Source organism: Triturus cristatus, chromosome 7 (assembly GCF_964204655.1).
Source record: "Triturus cristatus chromosome 7, aTriCri1.1, whole genome shotgun sequence".
NCBI classification, from domain to species: domain Eukaryota; kingdom Metazoa; phylum Chordata; class Amphibia; order Caudata; family Salamandridae; genus Triturus; species Triturus cristatus.
This window is the reverse complement of record NC_140590.1, coordinates 275,655,913-275,677,105: the sequence shown is the minus strand read 5'-3', so window position 1 is coordinate 275,677,105 and position 21,193 is coordinate 275,655,913. Positions and strand designations below refer to the sequence as shown.

The 21,193-nt window shown below is 48.0% G+C and overlaps 1 protein-coding gene across 2 annotated transcripts in view; it reads left to right on the top strand.

The window, feature by feature from the left end:
* LOC146809403 (bifunctional polynucleotide phosphatase/kinase-like) overlaps positions 1-21,193 on the top strand; it is an 85,006-nt gene that overhangs the window by 48,467 nt on the left and 15,346 nt on the right. For both annotated transcript variants that reach the window (XM_085616244.1, XM_085616245.1), the window contains exons 10-13: positions 462-532; positions 3,316-3,408; positions 8,702-8,798; positions 10,211-10,272. In XM_085616244.1, the coding sequence (XP_085472370.1) occupies positions 462-532; positions 3,316-3,408; positions 8,702-8,798; positions 10,211-10,272 (323 nt within the window). The remainder of the gene's footprint in view (positions 1-461; positions 533-3,315; positions 3,409-8,701; positions 8,799-10,210; positions 10,273-21,193) is intronic.

The window sequence follows — 21,193 nt, the reverse complement described above, 5'->3', positions numbered from 1 at the left end:
AATTGCACTGTGTCCATTTTTTAAAGTGAAATGTATTTCTATTGCAAAAACATTTTTACCTATGATGAAATTCTGGGGTTATACAAAATAAAAAACTAAATATTATTTCTATAAATTGGTCTGGGATTTATTAATTGAGTGGTTTCTCATTTATTGCCACTGTGTGAACAACAAATGCTTAACACTATCCTCTGATAAGCCTATCTGCTCGCCCACACTACCACAAAAGAGAGCATTAGTATTATCTACTTTAGCCTCAGCAAAACCTCTGGGGATCCACTGGACTCTCTGCACACTTTACATCATGTTGGTATAGTATATAGAGAGCCAGCTTCCTACAGTCATGTTCACTCCTATTTGCGATCTTTTGATGTTTGCTCTCATGCTTTATGCATTTCACTTTGTGGTTCCACACTTATTTCCATTGAATATGTTTCATTTTCTCAATTTCTGTTTTCCAGATGCTGCTGGACGCCCAGCCAACTGGGCCCCCGGCCAGAAGAAAAAGGATTTCTCCTGCAGTGACCGACTGGTAAGAGCCAATCAAGCGGTGTGGAGAAACCATACCTTGCATTGGTGGATATTTTCAGAAGCGTGCGAAAGCTCATGGATAGTCTGGGTATATGAAGATTGATTCCGTTCCTTCTCCAAATGTGGTGAGATTTAGGGGCTGTGTCCAGGTTCTGAAGGGAATACAGTGTTTGGGTCCAAGTTAAGGAGAGATACAGGGGCTTGTGTTTAGGTTACGGGGAGATCCGTGTGCTGTGTCCAGAGTTCAGAAAGATTGAGGTGCCATGTCCAGAGAACTACAGGGGCTATGTCCGGAGAACGGTGAGATACAGGTGCCGGATACAGAGAGATATAGGGGCTGTGTCCAGAGTACGGTGAGATACAGGTGCCGGATATAGGGGCTGTGTCCAGAGTACAGAGAGATACTCGGCTGGGCCCAGGGCAGGGAGAGATACAGTGCTGTGTTCATTGGCCTGTCTGTGTGTTCAGTGCCCACTCAGTTTTGGCAAAGCCCTAATGCTTTATGTTTGGCCTTATTATTGGTCGAAAGGTATGTAAACAGGTCAGTTGCTGCAAGGTAAGTATCTCCTGTTTAACACTGCAGGGATGGACAGTCAGGGTGGTGACAGGCCCTCCAGGTCTTAAGTTTGGGGGTCCCATAAAGTTTACGATCTGATGAAGGTGCAATGTCCGCAGTTCAGGAGAGGGTTCGCGGAGGGATGGTGGGATTCACGAGCGAGCTTCAGACAGTTTGTTTTACTGATTCTCTCTTCTAGTAATATCATTGCAGTTACTGCATTTATTTTAACAAAACCTCAAAGATAAAGTCCTGAATATTGGAGGCCCCTTGAGCACTAGGAATGAATACTGTCTCAACTTGGAGATCCCACCGTGCATGAAAAGCTATGCCTGAAAAAGAACATCTCCTTCAGCAGTGAAACGTTCAGCCTGTGCCCAGTTACATCTGTCTGGCTTCCTGTTTCACCTTCTTTTGCAAGACCCCAGGACTTACATCTTATCAACCCTCTTCCTGAACAGCTCAACTTCCCCATCCCTTTATAGCCGTAATATACCATTATGTATTCATGATTACAGCAACAAGAGTACATGTTGTGTTCTTCTCATTTCTCCATAAAGGATATCCCTACCTTTATGGTGAGGTACTTGTTTTTTAAGTACCCCTTCGCAAAAGTGATAACTTAATAAATTCCATAATGCTTCTTTAACCAAGTGTAGTTTCTGCTCGTAGACCCACCTACATTCCATGTTGAATCTGCAGCTGCAAAATGATTATTATTCTTACTTGATCCAGATCTCCACATCAATTTCCGTGGTGGTGTCTGTACAGTTGCCACTGGTGATTGTAAGTGTTCCTGTGGTCCAAGACACATAAGGGACATATACATTATGGAGCAGGGGTATACCAAATTCTAGCCCCCTAATGTGATTCCTGTATTTTACTCCTTCCTTTGTGATTGGGTGATAGATTGTAGTTTGTGTGATTGAGGGATATTTCACAGCTTCATGTATGAGCAAGCGGCACTGTTCAGATTCCTCTGTTAGTCAAAAATATTTATCAGTGGCTTGTGTGGGACTGTAGTAGTTTACACCCTTCTCTGTGTGAGAGATAAAAGTTTAAAATGTGTGTGTGTGTGTAAGCAATTTTTAAAGCTTCTTGTGAGCAATTCCTTTTCAGCTATTGTTTGAAAGTAGTAGAACCTAACACTTTATTTTGTGAGTGACACCAGCACATGTGTGAACTTTACAGTGTCTTGTGCCACTGAGAGATACTTTACAGCTTTATGAGTAAGCGAGCGAAAACTTGCAACTTACTTTATATCTTCCTTTATGAGTGACACACACACACTTTACAAATTCCAGTGTCATCGAGGGATAGTTTACAGGTTCATGTGTAAGGAGCAATTCCCAATGTGCACAGTTAATACTTTTTAGCTTCCTATATGAGTGAGACACACACTTTGCAGGTTCCAGTGTCACTGAGGGATAGTTTACAGGTTCATGTGTGAGGAGCAATTTCCAATGTGCACAGTTAATACTTTTTAGCTTCCTATATGAGTGAGACACACACTTTGCAGGTTCCAGTGTCACCGAGGGATAGTTTACAGGTTTATGTGTACGTTGGGCCATTTTACATCATCACGTCGAGGAGAAAAACATTACACCGTCTTTTAAGAGCAAAGGTAGTTCAAAACGGGTTGCACGAACCACGGGTTGTTTCCAGTGCCTTTTGTGACCAGAGAATAATTTATATCTTTCCTTGGGAGTGATGGCGTGTGGCTACCTAGTGAGTAGTGGATGCTTTAAAACTTACTGTATGTGTGAAGGATGCTTTACAACTTTCTGTGTGAGTGAAGTATGCTTTACAATTTCCTGTGTGAGTGAGGAATGCTTTACAAATTCCTGTACAAGTGAATGAATGCTTTACAAATCCTGTGTCAGTGAGGGATCACTTACAAATTCCTGTGGGAGTGAAGGATGCTTTACAAATCATGTGTGAGTGTGGCACGCTTTACAAATTCCTATGTGAGTGAGGGATCCTTTTCAAATTCCTGGGTGAGTGGGGCATCCTGTACACATTCCTGTGTGAGTGAAGGATGTTTTACATTTTCATCTGTGCGTGGAGGAGCTCATATACTTTACTTTGTAGGGGTCCTGAAATTGCTGTGTGAGTGAAGGTTGCTTTAAAATGTCCTATGTTGGTGGAGGATTATTTTTCCGCTTGCTGTATACGGACTTGACCTCAATGTCTGTCTTTCTAAGCCTTCTTCCATTCCTTTCATCTAGTTTGCCTTGAATATCGGCTTGAAATTCGCCACTCCGGAGGAGTTTTTCCTTGGATGGAAAAAAGCGGAGTTCCATCTTCCCACTTTTGACCCTGTAAGTAAGCTATCAGTCTCAGTCCCAGGTTACCAAGTCATCTACAACTGTTTGACCAGACATCTGAATCCAGGCTGATGGACAAAAGCAATAATGTGATAACCGAGTTTGGTGGTACTGGGAAAGGTAGAGATAAGTCAAGGAGAGAGACAGAATGAGCACAAGTGTCCTGCACCATTAGGGCCAGTATGTCCTTCCTGAGACTGGCCATCAGGGGGCAGAGTGGCATTGCTCGGTGTAGAATCTGTCAGAAAAGAATGGAGGCACTTACTCCTAAGGCTGTGCCAGGGCATCGAGAGACCACTGCCATGGAGACCACTGGAGCACCGTTTTAAGAGAGAGTGAGACTGTAGGCCGAGAGTTAGACCTTGGAGATGGAAAGAGACTAAAGAGAGATAGAGAGAGTGACATATGCAAGAAAGAGAATAGCAAGCAAGGGAGAGTTAGAGGAGGGAGGAATGAATCGAGACTGTGAATTGAGATAGACAGGGAGGAGAGTGACAGATGTGAGGGAGACTGGCTTTTCCAAACAAGAACACAGTCCCCTACTTCTCTAACTAACATTCTGCTACAGGGTAATAGGGTGGATATCCCCTGGGTAGATTGTTAAAGGTGGGACATCCTGTCTAGTGGCCTTTTTCTCATTAACTCTGTTTATTTTCCTTTGGTGGCTCCTGGAGCCTGCTGGAGGTGCCGATTCTTTCTTGGTTTTGTTTGTCAGAGCTTTGCACTGATGACTGCAGGAGTCTGGGGAAAACCAAACAAGTAGCTTTGTTTTGAGTTAGGGTAGCTACTGCCTCCTCCACTCATGCAGTGACTGGCAATTATAGCAGCAAATTACAGTCCAGGTGCAAAGACTTTTTAACGGTATCCCTGTAGGGAGAATTCCTACCGCCTCTCCCCAATAAAAGGTCTCCCAGATTTCTTTAGTTGAACTTCCCTCCCCTCCTCATGTGCAGAACATGTATGAAGGGTGAATCTTAGTCTGAAGGGTGTGATTCAGGGAATGCTCTGAATGGTGAGGTCCTGTTTTCCTCCCCAAAACCTGTTGTACCTGGTGGGTCGGAGAGGCACCAGCCCCATTCCTTTATGCAGAGTAGGTTTGCCCAGGCTTGAGTGAACCGCCTCCTGCCCCCATTCACTTCCCTGTGCTGTTGGCATCTCCTGTGGCAACAGTAACAGATACTTATGTCTGAACCCAAACCACATCTCACTGGAGACCAGTTCCAGCTGGCATGTCAGTGGATTAATGTCCAAAAGCCTGTGAAATCTGGACTTCCCTAGGAAGATGCACAGCTAGACGACTGGAGGAGTTGTCAAGTTTGTGAACATAGCAGGTCCTCTGGTTGGCCCTGCTTCCTGCTTTGACCATCAGAGGGATGTATGTGCTACGCTTGTCTGTACAAAAGGGGGTGGTGATGGACGGAGCATCAGAACCAATCAAACACTCACATCCAGTCAACAGATCTGGGTTTGATCCATCACCGTTCTTTAGCCCACTCTGTCACCCCAGTTCAGACATGGCCATATGCAAATCAGTCTGACCCTGTGCCTCATGGGAACAGTCCAGCCCGAACTGCCAAGCCATGCCTTCCCTGGACCGGAAACAAGCTTCCTAGGACCGGTTTCTGGCATTTCAGCCGTCTTCAGCCAGTGATGGATCAAACCCAGATCTGTTGACTGGGTGTGAGTGTTTGATTGGTTCTGATGCTCCGTCCATCACCACCCCCATTTGTACCGCTTTGTTCGCCATAAGTTGGCAGGGTATGCTCAGACGTGAGTCGCTTGCTCACTTTGCCACTGGATTCAAGCAAGCCTGGCTGAAGACGGCTGAAATGCCAGAAACCGGTCCTAGGAAGCTTGCCAGGAACCGTTACATAAAAATAGTATTTATTATTTAAGCAGAAGTGCTGATAAATTGGTTCCCCTAGTGTTAAAACAGTTAAAATACGAACTGGTTGCGATTATCATGATCTTTAGAACACAATGTTCGAAAGGTGTTAGGATTTCAAGTTTTAAAGTGCTGGGTGCTTGTTAGGAGACTCCTGGAACCTCCTGCTGTTGCGGTCCCTGCAGGTGGTGGTTGCGGGCATCTGACGCCACTATCGATCTCTTGTGATAGTGGAGCGTGGGATGGTCTGTGTCCGCTGTGGGCTTCTTGATGCAACTTCTAGGGCTACTCACGACGCGTCTCCGCGACGTTGTAAGGGCGGAGTGCTTGTAGCGTGTTTGTTAATATTCCTCCTGTCTGGAATACTCCAAACGGCCTTCAGATCAGCGTGGGATGATTACATTTCGACTGGTGAAGGGTCCCAACTCACAGGTTTATATGTTTCCTTGGAGGGTGGTGGCTCCGGGTCTGTGTCCAGTTGGCACGCTTCCCATGGCTTCACCAGGCGGGGACGTATCTATGGCCTATTTGGAGGATGCGGGTCTGTGCGGTTGGGGCGTACATGGTGGCGGCTCCAGTGAGTACGTTTCGGATGGTGCTAGTAAATTTCCCTAGTCTATCCAGAGTTTGAGGGTAGTTTTTGCTGAAGCACATCTGATGCCTCTCTGCAGAGGTTAATACCTTTCAGCGTAACAGGGGCAGGAGCAGGCAATGCCGTTCCTGCCAGTTTGGGGCAGCAGCACAGTAAGGGCAGCCAGGATTCGTTGCAGTATTTACAAAGCCTGCAGGGTATTGCCTCCTCGTGGTTAACCCAAGCCAGGTTGAGGTAGGCAATAGTCAAGGCGATTAGCTTATATAGAGGATTTTTGTGCAGGCCTGGACAGAGAGAGGTCATTGAAAATATGACTGTGCCTTTCCTGGGCTGTATGATTCATCCAGTGCCTCTGTCAATGGGTTATGTCGAAGACTCCCCATGTTTTGTTCAAAGGATGCTAGAAGGGTTCTCTTGTTCACAGATTTTTTCCAAACTGATAGTGGGATGTCTTGCATGAGCAGACTTTCAGGCCTGAATTTCAATTAACTTATTGCTTTTGCCAGCTGTAGCTGCCACGGGGAACCTACTTCTACGAGAATTGCCCTCAGATGGTACTTGAGCGAGGACTCGGGGGCCCGTGTGACCCTAAGATAGTATTTTAAAAGGTCCCCTGTCCTGCAAGAAGCTTATACGAACAGAAGCTCATGCCGAATTTCTGATCGAATACGTAAAATCGGGCACAATCCCAATTGGGTTACAGGTTCGCAATGAACCAGGCCTTTTCATAGAGAATAAAAAATTCCTTGAAACATGGGCCATGATATCCAACAGATGCAGCTGTGATCGGATGCTCCTCATTATTGAGACTGCCCAAGAGTTGATCGTTATAGAAAAAGAGGCAATAGACAAGTTAGAGATTGAACTAAAAAGTTGTCCCGCTCTTGAGGAAGCAAAGAAAAAACTAGATGATATAAATAGAGATGTAGATGGATATAGAGATTATCTGCTCAATAAAAAAACTAATAAACTAAGAAAAGATGTGGATCGTTTCTCCGAGGAAAAGATTTATCCTTTTCTGAGAGAAAATTACTTTCAACTCAGAAATGAAAGTAACTGGGAAAGACCCCCACAAAGACAAATTTACAACAGAGGTGGGAGAAAACAAGTTACTTTCTCAGAGACCTCTGGATCTAGCAGTGAGGATGACAATGGAATGAGAGAAGAGCCCACAAATAGGGTAAATACAAGAGATTATATACCTTTTTTAGACTCGCGCCCGAGGAGAGCACAGCGCTTCAATGGGAACTCGGGGAGGGGTCAAATGAACAGGGGCCCTCCACAGCAACAGGAGTACATGCGCACAAGGAGTCAACGGTACTGGCGACAGACCGAGCACCAGTAATCAACCTGTCAGACAAATCTCTAAGTGATATGGAGATGAGTATCCTTAGTAAGGGTTTTAGCTTTGTTCCATCCACCACCATAGATAGATTTCAGTTAGAGAAAGATCTACGTTCATTCTTCAGAAAAATAAGACAGGAGATTTTTTGAAAACCGGGAAAGTCTCGAACGGATTAATTGATGCTCTAATATAAGGAAATCGTTCAAAATCTGTAATGACAATGGTTTTGTGCCATATATATTGTGATTGAACTGTATTGTGGTCAGAACTGATTTATCTGTGAGTTAACGATTTCCTTTGTCTGAGTTGGATTATTTGTCCTGTTCTCTTTCTTTTTCCCAATTTTTTGTCTTGTATGTATATTGATGATGATTCATTTCATTCTCTGTGTATGAATTTCAAGAAAGTTTTAATTCTTGTTTTAACATTTGGTAAATTGTTTCCCTTTTTTATGTATGTGTACAACATTTTATATTTTGTGACATTTTTCGATTAATTTGAAATAAATTTGCTATCAAGTAATTGGTTTACTTCATTGATGCCATATCTCATCCTGTTAATGTGAAATCTGTATGTTTGAATGACGATTGATATTTATAGATCAAAGGGAGATCTTTCTTTTTGACTACGGTCTGGCCTACAGAGGCCCAGTTCCAGCCGCAATCTAGAGCTGGTGGCCTGCCGGGGAGCGAGTAGTGTGGTCTTGTAGGCCTTGATCTGGGAATCTGTTAAGGAAGTTGTCAAGGGCTCCAGGGACGGCCATGTGGCCGTAATTGAAGGCCGGGATCCACTTTGCTCTTAATACTGTCGGCATGGGTTCCGCTGTGGGGCTTTGTAGGCGGCCACCAAGGCGCTTTAGTAGATGGACATCTGGTGCGCCCTTGTGTTGAAGATGCCTTAGGTGGGCTGCTGCATTGGCCCTTTCCGATATTTTGCCCAGTGTTGTTCCCTAGGATGACCCTGGACCAGAATGTGGTAGTAGATGACCACCTTAACCCATTTCCCCACTCCCTGTTTGTGAGAGAAGCTTTTGCAAAAGACTAGAGAGTATATTGTTTCTGAATGTCTAAGTAAGTAACATAGGCCTTGAGATCAGTGTTATGACAATGTTAGCTCCTAGAAGCATTAGTAATACTTGGGTTTGTTTTGGGCTCCAGCTGTGGCAGCATCTTCTGGTTGTCGCTGTTTCTACCCTCCTCCGCCTCTCCCTTGACTGCCCGCCCTTGCTACATAATGCCCAAAGGGTAACTTGTCTATGTAACTGGATTGCATTCGCTTTCAGGCCCTAGAACACCAATGGTAAACAGCAGCCCCCAGGCAGGATACTGCCCTGTAACCACTGACTGCCCCAAGGGAAGGCCTCGCACTTGGGTTAAGGATTGCCTGCTCTTTAATGGCTTTGTTAAATTAGTTTTAGAAAGATGACTATTTTCTAACGTGTATCCTCTGCCCTCTCTACGGTTAGCGGAAGCTGGACCCAGCAGCTCCCCTCTACGACCCTCCGACTGCCCAGCTGGTCTCTCGCTCCCAGGAGGTGGTGGTCACCGTTGGTTTACCTGCAGGTAAGGGGGAGCCGCCTGCATTAGCTCAGTGTTGTTACCTCTGCTCTGCCAGCGCCAAGCAGTGACCGCGCGGGGACCTGTAGTGTCTGTGGTGCGGTCAGATCTGAGCATCTCTGCAGCCTGCCTTCTGAATGAAATCTGGGCCTATTTGGGCTCTCACCACCCCGGTCTCCAAAACCAGCAGGATGCCAGCTCCCTCACCACCCCTGACTCCACAGCAGGGAGCTATGCCAGCTCCCTCACCACCCCTGACTTCACAGCAGGGTGCCAGCTCTCTCACCACCCCTGCTTTCACAGCAGGGCACCAGCTCCCTCACCACCCCTGACTCCACAGCAGGGTGCCAGCTCCCTCACCACCCCAGACTCCACAGCACGGTGCCAGTTCCCTCACCACCCGTCTCCACAGTTTGCAGGGCGCCCGCTCCCTCACCACCCCTGACTCCACAGCAGGGTGCCAGCCCCCTCACCACCCCTGACTCCACAGCAGGGTGCCAGCCCCCTCACCACCCCTGACTCCACAGCAGGGTGCCAGCTCCCTCACCACCCCTGACTCAACAGCAGGGTGCCAGCTCCCTCACCACTCCAGACTCCAAAACACGGTGCCAGCTCCCTCACCACCCCAGACTCCAAAACACAGTGCCAACTCCCTCACCACTCGTCTCCACACTTAGCAGGGCGCCAGCCTTCTCACCACCCGTCTCCACAGCAGGGTGCCAGCTCCCCCACCACCCCCGTCTCCACAGCTAGCAGGGCGCCAGCTCCCCCACCACCCCCGTCTCCACAGCTAGCAGGGTGCCCGCCTTCTCACCACCCCTGTCTCCAAAGCAGGGTGCCAGCCCCCTCACCACCCCTGACTCCACAGTAGGGTGCCAGCTCCCTCACCACCCCTGACTCCACAGCAGGGTGCCAGCTCCCTCACCACTCCAGACTCCAAAACACGGTGCCAACTCCCTCACCACCCGTCTCCACACTTAGCAGGGCGCCAGCCTTCTCACCACCCGTCTCCACAGCAGTGTGCCAGCTCCCTCACCACCCCTGACTCCACCGCAGGGTGCCAGCTCCTGTGTAGTAGGGCGGTGCCTCCTCTGTGCAGTAGTAGGCAGCCACCCCATTCCCCCTGTACTTTAGCAGGGTGCCATCGACCTCAGTCCAGGCCTAGCACTACTACACCCGCAGGGTCACTCCTATCCACGACGCTCTAGCCTCAGTGGGAGCAGGGCGGCGACACCTCCTCTCCCACAGTGCAGTAACCGGGTGTCGTCCCAATCTCGAAGGTCAGTAGCAAGGTGCCACCCCGACCTCAGGTGCCCCATCCCCTGCAGTGCAGTAGCAGGGCGCACGACTCTTCACCCGCCAGTGTCACCCCCTATTACCACAAAGTGCTCTGACTTTTCTCCATTTTGTTTTTACAGCCGGGAAGTCCACATTCACTAAGGAACATATGGTGCCGAACGGCTACGTCTCTGCCAACCGGGTATGCACGGGGGGTTTAAGGGCGGGGGGGTGAGGGGTTTAAGGGCGGGGTGGAGGGGGCGTAGGGTGACGATCGCTGGGGAACAGGTGGAAAGCGACAGGCGTACATCAAAAGACAAGGTTACTGAAAGAATAAACAACCAGTACACGCAATGAGTTTTGTTACATTTGTCGCATCGGGAGAAATGTGCTTTGCATGCTCCTGCCATCTAGTGGTCGGATTGCGGACAAGGACCAAGGGCCAAAGAAGTAACTGCATGCAAAGTATAATTTGCCTTATATAGATTGGAATGCATGCGCAAAGCTTGAAATTCCAATACGTGTTTAGGTCTCGCATAGGCAGCGCTTGCGCTGTCTTGAGTCATGCTGTATTCAGGATATGTGGATAGAGCTCCACATACGCCCTACTCATATTTTTAAATGGCTCCTGTCCTTTGTAAATGGTGGCTTTTCATTGGTCATTAGGCCATTGTAGTCCCGCGTTAGTACCGCCTTGTCTCCTGTTGTAACCTTCCATGAGGACGCCCCCTGTTAAATGTGTTGTTACTCCTAGGTTTTAATGACAGCCTCAAGGCACTTCTTTCTTTTTTTTTTTTTTTTTTTTGTTTTTTTTTAAAAAACCTTTATTTTCAAAAGTCTGGACACAGCTATTCAGCCGACAACCCGGAGGTTCGGCAGCTTCGGTAAAGAGGAACAGTGACGCGTCCACAGTACAGTGAAGGAGGAGTGCAAAGATTCCATTTTTTAAATAAACACAAAACACACAACAACCCCCAGCAAGGCAAGAACACTGAATGCCCATGGTGATAGCCCCCCCAGGGGAGGCAGGACCCCAATCGTCTACCATTTACAGTACCGTGAAAAGAGGAAGAAGGGGGACAGCAGAGGCCAAAGAAGTCCATTAACCATACTGAGCTGGAAAGAAGGTTAGGAGGAAAGCTGTTCCTCGGGGGGATCCAGATCAGGGGCAAGACAAATTCCCCCCCTGTATTGGTTCCACCGCCCCCAGATGGCGTGCCACTTCCGAGGGCGGCCTCTAGCGCAATATACCGTCTTCTCCCTTAGCATACTCCAGTCCATATTTTCTTTCCACGCGGTCAATGTGGGGGGGCCCACGGATCCCCACAATCGCGCTATATCTCTCTTAGCGACCATGTTACCCAGAGTCACCCATTGGGTCTGCGCCGCATTGTGATCAGTGGGCCCCCAGACATTCAGGAGACAACACCGCGCTTCCGGCTGCATAGCAATGCCCGTCACCTCCCCCATTACTGCATGGACTCTCCGCCAGAATTCCGTGATGACACCACATTCCCAAATGATATGCAGGAAAGTACCCACCATACCACATCCCCTCCTGCATAGGCCGTCCTCCGAGAATCCCATGTGAACCAGCCTTGGCCCCGTCACGTACACTCGATGCAGTATTTTAAGCTGCACCAGCCTCAGACGCGACGGGATCGCAACCTCCTTAGGAGAGGAAACAGCAGACTGCCAATCCTCGTCATCCAGCTCGAGGCCATCCCTAGACCACTGGTCCCTCAACCCCAGAAGCATATCCGCTCGGACGTTGATCAGTTTCTTATAGATGAGCGAGATCGTGCTCTCAGGCATATGACCATCAAGGACCCGGTCCTCCAAAGGAGAGGACTCAGGCACCTTCTCACCCTCTATGAGGACTTATCGGAGGGCGTGACGCACCTGGATATAGCGGAAAATCTCAGATGGCCCCAGCTCATACTCCTTCTGCAACTCTTCAAAGGACTTCACCCTCCCCTTAATCAGGACATCTCCGACCCTGGAGATGCCGATCAAGTCCCATTTGTCAAAGCCTTTTGTGTGCCAAAGCCTACCCAATCTCTCAGATTCAAACAGCGGGGTAGCGAGGGTGAGCCTATCCTTCCAGCCCAGCGAGTCAGTTGCCATCTTCCACACACGCACCGCCACACCGGTGGGCCCCGTGAGGGACGAGTCCAGGGACCGCGAATACAACGCCCTGTAATAGTTACCACCACGCAGCAACCACCTGTCCATGGCATACCCAGGGCTGAGGGCCGGGCCATAAAACCCATGATTAATCGCACTCAGCTGGGTGGCCCAATAGTACCGTCGGATGTCTGGAAGCGCAATACCCCCGTCGTACCATGGGAGCGTCAACTTTGCAATAGCTATTCGCGGCCGCCCGTCCCACAGCAACGCTCGTTGGAGGCCTTCGACCTCCCGAAAGTAGTTGGCCGGTACCCAATCCAAAGTATTCTGCAGTGCGTAAAGGAACCGGGGAAGAGACATCATTTTGAACAGGGCCGCACGCCCAACGAGGGAGAGCGGCAGCCTCCACCAGCCCTCCACATCCCGCCTCAGGCGCGCTAGGGGGGGGAGCAGGTTCCTCTCATATCGCACGGCAGAATCCATGGAGATAAAGATCCCCAGATACACGAAGCCCTGCTGAGCAACCTGGATCGAACAAGTTCGAGGGATCGGTGGAACCTCGCCACTAAGAACATATAGATACGATTTACTCCAGTTGATAACGAGACCCGAGTTCCTACCGAAAGATGTGAGTACGTCACAGACCACTATAAGTGATTTCTTGGGTGAAGCAAGATACAACAGGATGTCATCAGCATAGAGCGATATACGGTCCTCGTGCTCAGGCGACCATCTAAGTCCCCGTATATCCGGGTGCCAGCGTATCCACGCAGCCAGCGGCTCAAGGGCGAGGGCAAACAACAATGGCGACAGGGGACAACCTTGCCGAGTACCCCTCCCAAGCTGAAACGGAGTCGACGCCCGGCCATTTACCACCACACTCGCGAGAGGGCCCTCATACAGCAACCTCACCCAGCTCACAAAACCGTGACCAAAGCCGAACTTGGTCAACACGGCCCACAAATATGCCCATTCCACCGTGTCAAAGGCCATCGTGGCATCGAGAGACGCCACAATGGCTGGTTCACGCAGCGTGCCCGCCCTGGCGATTACACCATGAAGGCGCCGAAGATTTAACGCTGTGTTACTGTGCGGGATAGATCCGGATTGATCCGGATGGACCAAGTCACCGAGTACCCTAATCAACCGGGCCGCCAGGATTTTAGCCAGAATTTTCGGCTCTGCGTTAAGGAGTGAGATAGGCCTATATGAGGCGCACTTATCTCGGGGTTTGCCCTCTTTGTGTATAACCACAATCGTCGCCAGTCGCTGATCCAACGGGGGGGCCCCACTCCCCCGCGCCTCCACGAACATGGCGCGCAGGTGAGGGGCAACCCTATCCGGAAATAGCTTGTACAGGTCGACCGGCAAGCCGTTCGGACCCGAGGCCTTGCCCGAGTTCAACGCGCGGATAGCCCCCGCCACCTCATCGACCGTTATGTCACCATCTAGATCGTCCCTATCTATATCAGAGAGACAGGGCAATGCAATATCACGCAGGAGGTCACGCGAGTCCTCGGGCGGCCTGTCCGACACTGAGGCATAAACCATACGGAAATAGTCCGAGAAACACTGCACAATCCTCTCAGGTTCCACAATCACCTCTCCCCCCTCTCCCGTCAACTCCGGCACTACTCTATTGACCCGTTCTTTTTTGTCCAGCCAAGCCAGGAGTTTCCCGGCCTTGTCACCAACATCATACAGACGGCCCTGCTGTTCCCTACCGAGGATCTTAGCGGCATTCGTCACCAGGTCCTTATACTCGGATTGCTTCAAGCACAGCTCATGCAGTGAGGCCTCTGTAACCTCCTCCTCCAGCGCTCCCTCCAAAGCCGCGATCTCCTCCTCAACCTGCAAAACCTCGCCATCTCTCCGCCGCTTGGCAGCCACTACAAGGGAGAGGGCTTCCCCTCTCAGCACGGTCTTCAATGCTTCCCACAGCGACACTGCCGAGTCCACGGATCCCTGATTGTCCTTGAAAAAATTATCTACTGTCTTTACCAGCGCGCTGCGCATCTTGGGGTCTCGGAAATACCAAGGGTTGATAGGGGCCACCCTTCCCCCTCCCTCTCGACCCAGATCCAGCCTGACCCACACCGGCGAATGGTCAGATATACCACGCGCCATGTGCCTGGCCTCAGACACCAATGAGGCATGCGCAGCCAGAGTGAGTAGGTAGTCAATCCTAGAAAGGCTACCATGCGCCCCGGAGTGGAAAGTGTATTGGCTCTGTGTGGGGTGCCGGAGCCTCCAGCAGTCTATCAGGCCAAGCGTATCTAGAAAGTCTGGAAGCCACTTCTGAGCCCCCCCCGTGTCTCTGGGCGGGTATCTATCCAGCAGGCCGGAGCCAACAGCGTTGAAATCACCTCCCACTACAAGCATACCCCCCGGGAGATCCAGCAGGGCCCTACCCAGATCTGTGAAAGTGGAGGCCTGCAGGGCCGGCGGGACATAAACCGAAACTAAAACCAAAGTTCTTCCTTCCCACCGCCCCGCCACCGCCACAAACCTCCCCCTATCATCAACAATGGTGGAGTCCACCTCAAATGGTAGCGAGGCTCTGACTAGGATGCCCACACCCCTGGACCCAGAGGAGAATCCCGAATGAGCTATGAATTTATAACCCTTCCTATTCAGGGCATAGCACGTATTACCTATAAGATGCGTCTCCTGCAGCAGGGCGACATCCGGCAATGACCGTTTCAAGAATTGCAAAACAATCCCACGCTTAATGCGATCCCCCAAACCATTCACATTCCAGCTTATAACACTTAAACCCCTACCCCCCATCCCCAAGCGTAAAGAGGCCCACCCCACACCCGAAGAGCCCCCATGGAACAGTCCTGGAAATAATCACTATGCCTTGCTGAAACAAACCCCCCAACAACAACCCCAAAATCCCGAAACCCCCCCCCACCCTGCACCCCTGCTGCAGCTTACAAAGCCCCCCCAACTTGCAGTGTGCCTGTCGCCCTACCAAACCCAAAATCTACAAAAAGTACCCTGAGGGAGGAAAGAGCTCCCCTCGTCCTCCCACAACCTCCGTGTTTACTGAAAGTCATTATCTAAAGTCAGTCCGAGTCAGTCCGGTTCCGAATACATCAACCTTGTTCATCCCGGCCACTGTCCCCGTCTACGGCAGTGTCCTCTTCCGTGCGTCATCAAGGCAGAGCGTCCAGCCATTCATCCGCCATGGCAGGTGACTCAAAGAAGAATGTTCGGTCTTCAAACACCACACGTAGTCTGGCAGGGAAGAGCATGGCGTATTTCAGATCCCTCTCCCGAAGCCTCCTCTTCACCCCCAGGAAGCCCTGCCACTGCCTCTGTACCTGCTGGGTGAAGTCAGGATAGAAATTCACAGACACGTTCTGGAAGGGGACCGGGCCCGTTACCCTCGAGGCCTGCAGGATAGCGTCCCGGTCTCGAAAATGAAAGAGCCGGGCGACGATCTGCCTCGGTGTGGCTCCCACCTTGGGCCGCCCACCAGGCACTCTATGGGCCCGCTCAACTGCGAAGAACTTCCCTAGACCCTTAGGCTGCAGATGATTGAGCACCAAGTCCTCCATGAGCAGGTCCACTGAAATCTCGTCCGAGGACTCCGGGACCCCGATAACGCGCACGTTGTTGCGCCTGGCCCGGCTCTCGAAGTCCTCCAGCCGACGGGCTGCGAGATCATGCTCGGTCCGCAACTTACGGACCTCGGTCTGCAGGTCCGAGACATCATCGGCGAGGCCCGTGGTCTTGATGTCCAGGGATTTGACCCGTTCATTTGTTTTGCCCAAATCCGCGCGGATCAGATAACATCCACCAAGATGGTATCCACTTTGTGCGCCAGGGCATCAAACTGTCTCCCAATCGAAGTCTGCAGCCCGTCAAGTGCACCCATGACATCCTGCAGTGAGAGCTCCGGGGCCAAGGGCGAAGCAGTCTTCTGTGTATCCGGGGACTGGCTCGGTGCACCCGGTGACCCCTTCTGCTGGGCATAGCGGTCCATGTTATTGGCTTGAGTGTAGGCTCCCCGCCTGGTGGCCTTGGGCTTCGGCCGATCCACCTCTGCTTTGCCCGACATGGTGGGCTCGAGCAAGTCGGGTCAAACAGGACTGCCCTCTCTCAGCGAGAGAGAGCAGGAGTGCTCCGTCTTACGATGGGTCGCCAGTGTGGCATGCAGAGCGTCCAAATGATGATAAAGCAGACGCGAGCACTCCCTGGGCTGGGCAGACAAAGGGCGAGAAAGTGAAAGTGAAAGGATAGGGACCTCCGTCCGGCAGTTCACACCTCGCCTGGCCGCTGTTGTTCAATTAGAGGTCGGGCATCCTGCCAACACGAGCCCCTGGCATCCCTCGGAGATGGGCCTCAATCTTCCGCCATGCATAACTCCGGTTCCCGGTGGGCGATTCGACCTCGGGTGGCATCGATCGCCTCCCTGACCAATCATCTACACGGTGCCATGCATACAAACAGGATTATGTACAGGATAGACGACGGAGGGCACGAGGGTCTCGGGAGCTCAAAGCTCACGCGGCCATCTTGGTCAAGCGCTAGGCTCCTCCCCTAAGGCACTTCTTTCTTAAAGGCCTTCAGACAGGACACTCAGTCCTGAATTATATTGGCAGTGATTACTTTACTCACTAGCACATCTCACATTATATTAGACCTTCTATAAATTTCTCTTCATCAGCTCCACATAGAGTACAACCTAATCTGGAATTAATATAATAATTATTTGATCACATTTCAAAGTTACTAATTGTATACATGAACATAGGTATTTGAATGTACTCGTGGTACTGTCTTGCATGCAATGCATTATGGGTTGGGTAGATTTACCATAACTTCAAAGTTTATGATGCTCACTAGGGACCTCTAGGCACAGCTTGTGCTACTGCACCTAGACAAGCAGTGCTGGTGCCTTGCCCACTAGGGACATCTAGGCGCAGCTTGCTGTACTGCACCTACCACATCTCATTCATATTAGACCTTCTATAAATTTCCATTCATCAACTCCACATAGAGGACAACCTAATCTGTAATTAATATAATAATTATTTTGTCACATTTCAAAGCGACTAATTGTATTTGTACTTATAGTCGTTGCTTATGAGAAGCAAGGCTGGCAGTAACTGCGCCTCTTTTACTGCCAGCCTTGCTGTTGATAAGCAACTACTATAAGCACAAAGTGTGTGTTTAGGTACCGCTTGCCGGTTTTCAAAACGCATAAATAAAAGACATTGTCATTTACAATGGCAATAGCTCAAAATCTCAAAATGCAAGACCTATTGCCTTGCAAATGCTTGTTTATTTTATTGCTTTTTTATTTTTATCTATATTAATGTTATGCTTTTAAAATATATACATTTTACTTTATTAACAAATATCACTTACAAAGCTTAATGTAGAAATGGCAACCATGATGCGTTTTGCAATATTTTCGTTATATACATTTTAAGTGTAATACTTCCATAAAAGTTTCCAATCCTGATTAAAATATTTTAAAAACTCACTTAGCGATCATAGAAATAGAGACTCCTGAAAGTAAATCACCAGGCACCGAAGTACTTTCAAGGGACAATTGGATCTTTTTTCATTCCAGTGGATTCACCATTAATGGAACATTAATCAATATCCCAGCTGAGCTATTTCCATGCTAATAACCCAAGTGGGAGAGCTGCACCTGCTTCTGTTCTCTGTCTAGTCTTTAGCCTTCATGGTCCACCCCTTCACCCCCTTGTACTCTCTCTTATACACTTCTGTTTCTGCCCTATCCCTACTCTGCTGCTTCTCATCTGTGTTTTCACGTCCCTTGCTATGTTGATCCCCTTCTCTGCTAGTCACCAGTCTTTGGAACGTGTTGCTTTTCTTCGTTTCTTCGCCTGTGCATCTTCCTTCGCTAGCATCAGCCTGCTTTCAGAAGCCTTTTCTGGTAGTTTTCCACGTTACCAAATTTTTTTTCTATATCTTTTCATGGCACAGTTTGTGCTGTATGATTAATCGATTGCTCTTTGCTGATTATTTGATCAGCTTTTTCAGTGGGTGCTGAGGTACAGTTACCGTATGAGCACTTTTAAAATCCAATCAAATAACTTGATATTGCTGGTGCGTGGTACCACGTTCCCATTGCATTCTTTTACCACAGGAGCCCGGGAACTACACCTCCAACCCAAATTCACATGTGTTAAAGCATCATTCCTCAAATATTTACACATATTGCTATACTTGTAGTAGGACAGCAATTCTATTCAGAAAGTAAATATTTAGAGTGATTAAGTGACTCATATCACCCCTTGTTGAAATGATTAAACATACAAATAATATAGTATAATGATCTAATGAAATACAAATGTTAAAATGTTCCATACCAGAGTTCATAGTTCTAGAGCAGGCTTGAAGCATGCAGGTAACTTTACACTTGGTAGTAAATTTACTATCTTCTCGAAATTCACAAACTACTTTTGAAATGTTATGACTACGCACTCCCTATACTTATGTGTGCAGAGTTTTCTGCACCCTGAGACTCAGCAGTCAGGGCGGAGAACTCTGCACACATAAGTTTAGGGAATGCAGAGTCGTAAAACTCTGCACATAGTTTGTTGATTGCATTGTGTAGTATGTTTTGTACTACCGAGTGTAGTGTGTGAATTGCATTGTGTAGTACGTTTGTTACTACCAAGTGTAGTTTGTGAATTGCATTGTGTAGTACGTTTTGTACTACCAAGTGTAGTTTGTGAATTGCATTGTGTAGTACGTTTTGTACTACCAAGTGTAGTGTGTGAATTGCATTGTGTAGTACGTTTTGTACTACCAAGTGTAGTTTGTTGATTGCATTGTGTAGTACGTTTTGTACTACCAAGTGTAGTTTGTTGATTGCATTGTGTATTACATTTTGTACTACCAAGTGTAGTTTGTGAATTGCATTTTGTAGTACGTTTTGTACTACCAAGTGTAGTTTGTGAATTGCATTTTGTAGTATGTTTTGTACTACCAAGTGTAGTGTGTGAATTGCATTGTGTAGTACGTTTTGTACTACCAAGTGTAGTGTGTGAATTGCATTGTGTAGTACATTTTGTTCTACCAAGTGTAGTTTGTGAATTGCATTGTGTAGTACGTTTTGTACTACCAAGTGTAGTTTGTTGATTGCATTGTTTAGTACATTTTTACTACCAAGTGTAGTTTGTGAATTGCATTGTGTAGTACGTTTTGTACTAGCAAGTGTAGTTTGTTGATTACATTGTGTAGTACGTTTTGTACTACCAAGTGTAGTGTGTGAATTGAATTGTGTAGTACGTTTTGTACTACCAAGTGTAGTTTGTGAATTTCATTGTGTAGTACGTTTTGTACTACCAAGTGTAGTGTGTGAATTGCATTGTGTAGTACGTTTCGTATTACCAAGTGTAGTTTGTTGATTGCATTGTTTAGTACATTTTTACTACCAAGTGTAGTTTGTGAATTGAATTGTGTAGTACGTTTTGTACTAGCAAGTGTAGTTTGTTGATTACATTGTGTAGTACGTTTTGTACTACCAAGTGTAGTGTGTGAATTGCATTGTGTAGTACGTTTTGTACTACCAAGTGTAGTGTGTGAATTGCATTGTGTAGTACGTTTTGTACTACCAAGTGTAGTGTGTGAATTGCATTGTGTAGTACATTTTATTCTACCAAGTGTAGTGTGTGAATTGCATTGTGTAGTACGTTTTGTACTACCAAGTGTAGTTTGTTGATTGCATTGTGTAGTACATTTTCTACTACCAAGTGTAGTGTGTGAATTGCATTGTGTAGTACATTTTGTACTACCAAGTGTAGTTTGTGAATTGCATTGTGTAGTACGTTTTGTACTACCAAGTGTAGTTTGTTGATTGCATTGTTTAGTACATTTTTACTACCAAGTGTAGTTTGTGAATTGCATTGTGTAGTACGTTTTGTACTAGCAAGTGTAGTTTGTTGATTACATTGTGTAGTACGTTTTGTACTACCAAGTGTAGTGTGTGAATTGAATTGTGTAGTACGTTTTGTACTACCAAGTGTAGTTTGTGAATTGCATTGTGTAGTACGTTTTGTACTACCAAGTGTAGTGTGTGAATTGCATTGTGTAGTACGTTTCGTACTACCAAGTGTAGTTTGTTGATTGCATTGTTTAGTACATTTTTACTACCAAGTGTAGTTTGTGAATTGAATTGTGTAGTACGTTTTGTACTAGCAAGTGTAGTTTGTTGATTGCATTGTGTAGTACGTTTTGTACTACCAAGTGTAGTGTGTGAATTGCATTGTGTAGTACGTTTTGTACTACCAAGTGTAGTTTGTGAATCAGGCCCAAAGTGTGCATTTGCCCCTATTTTACAATCGGTGTATGAAACCAGAGGGGAGTTTCAAGCCAGTGCAGACAGTTCTGCCTTTATCCACCACTTCTCCCCATCAGAGTGACTGCTCGTTCTGTGTCCTGTGGCTCTATTCTCACTGCTCTGGGAGGCTGCCTCAACAGCAGCTTCCAGTTCTCTGCCGTGTTGATGATTGTTGCAGGAACAGAGGGGCGTCTACTAAGAGTACCTTTGCTGTTGGACCTGATTAGTAGGGATTGGAGAGGTGCTCTGTGTACCTTAATGCACCAAGAATACCCTGGAGAAATCAGGTGTTCTGATGGCTGGAGCTGTGCTATTTGTGGTCTGGCCCTGCAGACCCTGCCGATGACACAATGTTGGCTTTCTACTTTGAGTTTAACTCCTTAGTATACATTATGAAGCCAGGAATTATGCTGATTTTAAGCCCACAGAAAACGAATGCCTACCACTGCATGTAGTTAAGGGTGGACGAAATTGGGCTGGGACATGCACATGTGGAAGAAATGGCTTTGACAGGTTTTTATTCCTGAGAGGCTTTTGCTATGGCAAGGCTATCGGTGTATGGGCAGAGTCTGTCGTATGCCAGGCTGGTGCAGCAGGGACACGCCGTTCAGAGAACATATTGTGAACTCCAGTGACTCCAGGCGATCTCTCTTTCCTTGTT